The following is a 6,612-nucleotide window of genomic DNA, read 5'->3' as shown; positions in this document are numbered from 1 at the left end:
AACATTGGTACGAAATTGTGGGATCCATTTGAACTTTTTGTGCACATTCAATTTAATCTGCTATCCATTATTCACCCAGGCTCCACTTTGATAAGGAAGTTCAAGTTACTTTTACCATTTATATAGAAATCTTTGCTCAATCAGTTCTCATTTCCTATTATACGTTACACTTTTGTGCTTGTTAGTTTGGATGATTCTCGATGTATCACCTCAAAGTTTCAGGTAAGTGCTTAAAAAGAGTGTTTATCCATGCCTGAAGAAACCGCCTTATTCGTACTCTTAACCGGTTTTGACTATATCATCTTAATAACTTATAACTAATGAGAGATATCGATATAAACCCCACATAGAAGAAGCCAAATTTTACACAAATAAGATTTTAGTGATAGTCTAATTTTTTGGAAAGGCAAACCAGTCACTTATATACAGAGATAAGTAATGATTTAAATCCGTTCCTTCTATTTTCGACATTTGTTGTAATGAGTATGTATAAATCGTTGTAACATCATATTTGGAACTTAGATAACATGTTTTATGTAAGTGGTGTAAGGATTAAAAGCACGAGTGCATAAAACATTCATTCTCATGGACATCACAAGACACAGAACAGCTCTCAAAGAATCTAAATTGCATTTTGAAGTTAGAGATTGCCAATCCTCCACGAGATAACAGTTTCTTTCAATTAATGAAACATGAAATGAAATTAAACAGGTCACCGGAAACAATAGGTCACCAAGCCCTGTATATTGCAGTTTCCACTTTGATTGTGAAAACAGACAAATCACTAGCTTCAAAAGGAAACGATCATACTTACACTCTTTCCTTCTCCCCTTCTGCATGAGCTAGCACCTGCATAGAAAGTCATGTTAATAACTGTTTTGAGAGAAGCTAAAAGCTTAAAATAGTGCAAGATTTAACCTCAAGATACATACATGACATGAACTTATCTTGATGGGTTTTCAACTTATATTCAGTCTCTATGTTGGATGAAGGTTTTAACTGATTACATTCAATTTACCACAAAACGAAACAAAGTCATAATAAACAATGATAAAAATTTGTATGTAAAACCACCTACTTCTCCGCAGCTGCTTGAGTGCAGTTGTTAGAAAGGTGAGAAAAGACACTGGGTTCCAGATCATATCTGCAAATCTCAGAACAGTTGAACTTGGGCATAGATAAAACAAAATCCTTTTGCTGTGGTGCATAAGAAGAACCAAACTTTTTATGAAGCCAGCGGGTTCCAGGAAAACAGTCGGACTGATTATCTAAATCAGGGGTTGATGAAGCTAAGTGTTCATGATTGCATCCCTCTTCCGTGCAAGAATCAACTCTCGAACAAGAAATTCTTGGAGTCTCTTGATCTGGCCTATTCAAAACCATTTTCCCTGAGCTTAGCAAATTTCCTTCGCTACTTCTCAAAGTTGTCATAACCTGCATTCCAATTCCATGGCCGGACTCAACTGGTGGCACCCGGGGTTCATAATCAGAGGAACAAGTTAGCGTTTGAACATTCATCGTGGGCTTTTGAGATGTGTATTCAGCATAATCTGATTCACTTCCTTGTTCATTAGATGATAAAGATTTCCAACGAATTCTACGGGAACAACCGAAGAAATTGAAGGATGACCTCTTCAATTTAGCATAAATAGAATCTGAGGCACATGAAGGAACATAATTGATTCTGAGCTCAAGGTTACAGCCCAATATGAACTGCAGAGAACTTGCAATCAACTTCCATGACTTCTCGGCCCTACTTACATAGTAACGGTGCTGGAACTCCAACTCCGCAATTGCACGGCCTGAAAATTGGAGTTCAGTGAATTACTTCGTACATAATATGCACTTTGAGAAGAAACATTTCATGAGTATAAAAGTACAACTTTTCTTCCCTAAAAGCAAAAGGACAGTTACTGATCACAAAAAATTAGTTCAGAAAATATGTAAAACTATTCCATACCGTTATTGATAGTTAAAACGTAGTTGAATTTGGTACAATTTGAGACCATATTAAGAAAAGGACTTTAAACTTAATTCAATCTTAAGAAACGACCCGTATAATGAGATTTGATCCTATTGATAAATTTGAATTATTCCTAGTCAATGTCAGATCTTCAGCATAATATGCTAATAAAACTGTTTGATTTAAATAATTTCCATACTGTCCTTCAAAAGAAATCAGTTTGGACAATAATACTAGGAAAAGCTCTTAAGAACAATCATTAACAAAAAGGAGAATGTTGGCAATATGTTGCAAGCAGTTCTGTTGACAAAAAGAAGCAGAAGAAGAACTAAGCATATCTGCGGGAAAGTATTAGAGTACATATTATGCCAGTAAGTTAGATGAAAACAGATTTAGTCTCTGGTAAAAAAAAAACGACATTGTAAATGAAATACAATATGTACCTTGACTAATACAAACTGAAGACAACTTCCCCTGTTTCCTGAGAAAAGTTCTGAGCCTGCTAGATTGACACATCTCAGTAGCTTTATACCATATAGAATCCAATGTTCCTTTGTGATCCTCCTGTACTGCTAACCTGTATGACTTATCATCACATTGATCTGTTGTGGCAAGATGCTCCAAGCTGTCACCTTTAGGAGATGTAGTGCAGATATCACCATCTGCATCCATTATGGACAAGTTTAGAATGGTTCAGCCAGATCAAAAACCACTCCAACTCTGCTTGCTCCATCCCAGATACTCGCTAAGGAAGATGGGAATAAAAAACCATAATTCGAGAAAAGAAAGTCAAGCCCACCTCTAATGGATGCAGGTCGTATACACAACTTCGTAGTATTTGCATCAGCCGATGAATTTTCAACGGAGCTCAGCTGCAGAAGAGCTGCAGTGAACCATGTTGTTTGATTCTTGGAAATTCTCAACTGCTTCTCTGATTCAGACAGTATTCTTAATGCATGACTTAGTTTCTGCAGGTCTGCTTCCGCTGTGATAGAGAAACAGAAATAAGATAAAATCAGTATGGTGTTTGCATGGGGAAACACAAGTATGGCCTTCAAAACAAAGAAAGCGCCAATGTGCTCAAAAGCAAAAAAGGATATAATACATTTTAAAACACTTACATGTATATCTATTATTAAATCCTGTTTTTATTTCAGAGCCACGAAGTTCACATTTCCCTGACAGAATGTCCATAATAAGATTTGCCAACTGTGATATAAGTTGTAAAGGATCTATCCTTGTTCTGACAAGTTCCCGGGCTCGTATAACTGTATTTGAAGTGTCAGAGGATAAAGCTAGGTCCAACAAATCAAGCAATTCATCATCAGAAATGATCCCAGTCTGCAGAACAAGACGGGTAAGACACAATGCTCAGAAAGAGAAAATGAAGACAATTGCAAAGGCATACACGCAGAGAACAAAGAAGAACACTCACTAGCTCGTGGACTAAGGATACTGTGATCTTTTTACCAAGCAAACTCAGTTGATCAAGCATAATTTCTGCATCCCTAAGAGAACCACAGGATCTAGCAGCAATGAAGTTCAACGCAACTTGTTCAGATTCAAGACCTTCTTCGGCACATATTGTTTCTAATCTTCTTACAATGTCAACATCCTTAATCTTTGCAAAGTGATACCTCTGAGCCCGTGATGCTGCACTCCGAGGAACGTTATCCAAATCAGGAGTGATCATCACAAAAACCACATGAGGAGAAACATTCTCTAGACTATTCAAAAGGCACGCCCATGTTTCCCCATGCAATAACTGGCACTCATCAACAATGAACACTTTAAAGCTTGAGGAAACTGGAGGAATGCATGCATGCTTAACAAGGGATTTAACTTTCTCTGCACGATTGATTCTCAAAGAATCCACTTCACTAACATTCTTATTTCTTCCAGAGAAGAACAAAACGCATTCTCTACACAGACCACAAGGCTTTTGCTCCACAGAGGACAGGCAATTCAGTGCAGCAGCAAATATCCTAGAGGCTGAGGTCTTGCCAGTGCCGCGTGGACCATGGAAGAGATAAAATGATGCTATCCTTCCCCTACAGATAGCACCCAAAAGAGACTTACCTATCACATTTTGTCCAACCAAATCATCAAAAGATTTTGGCCTGAATTTCACAGATAAACTTCTAGGAGTTTCCATATTTGGACTAATTTCACCACCAATGTGTCCAATGTTTCTACGTCCACTGAGATCCGTTTCATTAGCGTGCTGCAATATCAAGGGAAGGCCTTCTATTTCGGAATAATGATTTGATTCTCTGAACCTTGGTGACTTTGACCAACAGCTCCTTAATCCACATCCATGGCGATTATATAAAGCGTCAACATCTTGGGTGACATGTTCCAAGCCACAACGAGCTGAGATAGAATCATAAACAGAAAGGCACTGTTTGCTTCCTACATGGCTTGCTATATCACCCACCACTCCAGATGGTTTCGTTTGATTCTTGCGTAGTGATTTTTTAGCTGACTTTGAGTGATCTACTCTCAATGCAGTTGATAAATAGCATAACTCCCCATCCTTCAAATGATTACATGGAGGCGTAATGGCAACCAAATCCAATCTTTCACCTTCATGGTCACTACAACTGCTTCCATTTGGCGATTTATCTCCAGAAATACCTTGCTGCTTAGGATTAGAGTACACAGTTTCATCATCTCGTTGCCCTTCGTGACGAGAGATCCCACAATAGTTCATCTTGTAGTTCAACATTTTCAATTCCAACTCAGCATTTTCCTGCTCTCTCAGATCCTTGAAGTCTAAACTGTTTGATCTTGAAAAACCATTACCGTCGCAATCACCAGCATGAGAACCGTTCAGAAATCTCAAACTCAGAGAAATCCCATTACTAGAACCATTGTCCCAATCTCCATCATGAATCAAAGGAGAGAGTTTGCTGACACCATTGGTTGACGGATCCCTCAATGACCTTACTCTCCTCAGTGCCACAAGAGTTTTGGAAATAGGAATATCAACAGAATGTCTCCTACCATCCATCACTGCCTAACTCTTGCATAAGCAGAACCCGCATGAAACAGCGATAACCAACCTAGAAAAGAAATAAAAGCCATAAAAATAGCCATATAAGAACGCAGTTGGCACAGAAAAAGAGGAAACAAGGATGAAATAAAATAAATAATCAAAAATCATAGGGTAAAAACTACAAGCAAAGTTCAATGAAATAAATAACTTCAATAGTGATTTAAATGTTGACAAAAGCTAACTCGTTCCTCATTGAAAGCTCTGCGGAACATATCTAGCGGGAAATGAATATGACCATAAATTAAACAAAGAGAAAAAAAAAATGAAGTACCTTTCATCAGAATATAACCAAAAGCAACCCCATTACGGCATTATGGTTAGTTCTTATCTCAACAGCAAAAATGTACTGTTTCCATTCCGTCAGCATTAGAAAGAAAATAGGACAGGGAAAGAAGAAGAGAATCTCCAGTTCAGATTATAATATTCCAACACATGAAGAAAAAAAAAAATTGGCAAATGTACACGAACATTGCGTGCGAAACGACAATGCGGGTACAAGAACAGAGAAAAAGAAAAGAACCTGAGCAAATGAAAAACAAGGGAAAATGTTGGAAAGTGACAAAGAAGAATCCCTTGAATGTAGCGCAGAAAAGGGGTTGTTGAAACAATAATAAAGGTAATAATGGTGCTGATGGGGGAGACGAGAGCAATAGAAGAAGAGAAAGAGAGGAAAATGGCAAAGTAGTAAAAAGCAGTAAATGAGAGGGGGTGTTAGACAAGACATGGTGAAGGTGAACAAGTGTCAAGTGTTTGATCTGACGAGTGAACAGAAAAGAACAGAGGAGAGAGAGAGAGAGATAAGAGAGGATCAAAGAAGGAACTTTTGGGTTTGGGAAGGTTGTTTTGTTCCCTTTATGGCAGAAGCAGGTGGTGTGACAGAGCAATGTGATGATGAATCAGTGTTCACAGAAAGTGGGGATGGCATTGCATAGTTATGGGGTGTTCTGTAATTTGAGTTGAACAGAAAAGAGAGTTCGGTTAATTTAGTTGAAGGGAAAAAGCGTAACCGTGTGTGTCTTTCGATTTTACTTTGAGGAGGAATCTCATTATTGTTTGTACAAAAAAAGGTGGCCATACACAAGAATTCACCGAAAACTATGGAGCTCTTAGATTATAGACAAAAATATACGGACACACCACCAAGACAGAAATAGAATGCCACCAGCCATTTCCATGAAATGAAACCAGTTTATGATTAATGAAACCAGTATATGGTCATTTAATATAAAAACTTTTATGTATGTTAACTTTATAGTTCTCTATGCTAATTGATGAAAACAACACAAATCTTATTTATATCTCAATGGTTATATAAAAATAATTTGTAGCCAAAATTACAATAAATTATAAAGATCCTAATATAAAATCATTATGATTAAAAAAATAATTTATCTACTGATTGTTAAGCACAATAAGTATTTTATAAAATTAAAAAAATTACATATATATTTTTCAGTTGTTAAATACAATAACAATATTTTTTTATTAAAAAACAACTATCTCTAAATCATTAAGAATGCGATCACTTGAAGGAATAGATTAGAGGAAGAGCGATTTGATGACTTTAAGAATAATTTAAGTGTTGTTTCCT

General features: G+C 36.9%; 1 protein-coding gene across 1 annotated transcript; it reads right to left on the bottom strand.

The window, feature by feature from the left end:
• Nucleotides 1–512: 512 nt before the first annotated feature.
• On the bottom strand, nt 513–6,145 carry LOC106765868 (protein STICHEL-like 2). The gene is given in 8 exon segments (XM_022783527.1): nt 513–849; nt 1,075–1,191; nt 1,194–1,802; nt 2,407–2,625; nt 2,763–2,948; nt 3,085–3,304; nt 3,399–5,028; nt 5,293–6,145. Coding segments are annotated over 6 exon segments (2,850 nt in total). The 5' UTR covers nt 4,977–5,028; nt 5,293–6,145; the 3' UTR covers nt 513–849; nt 1,075–1,153.
• Nucleotides 6,146–6,612: the final 467 nt, after the last annotated feature.

The sequence above is a fragment of the Vigna radiata genome, chromosome 7 (genome assembly GCF_000741045.1).
Source record: "Vigna radiata var. radiata cultivar VC1973A chromosome 7, Vradiata_ver6, whole genome shotgun sequence".
Classification (NCBI taxonomy): Eukaryota; Viridiplantae; Streptophyta; class Magnoliopsida; order Fabales; family Fabaceae; genus Vigna; species Vigna radiata.
Note: the sequence above shows the minus strand (reverse complement) of the source record. Positions and strands in the feature narration are given on the sequence as shown.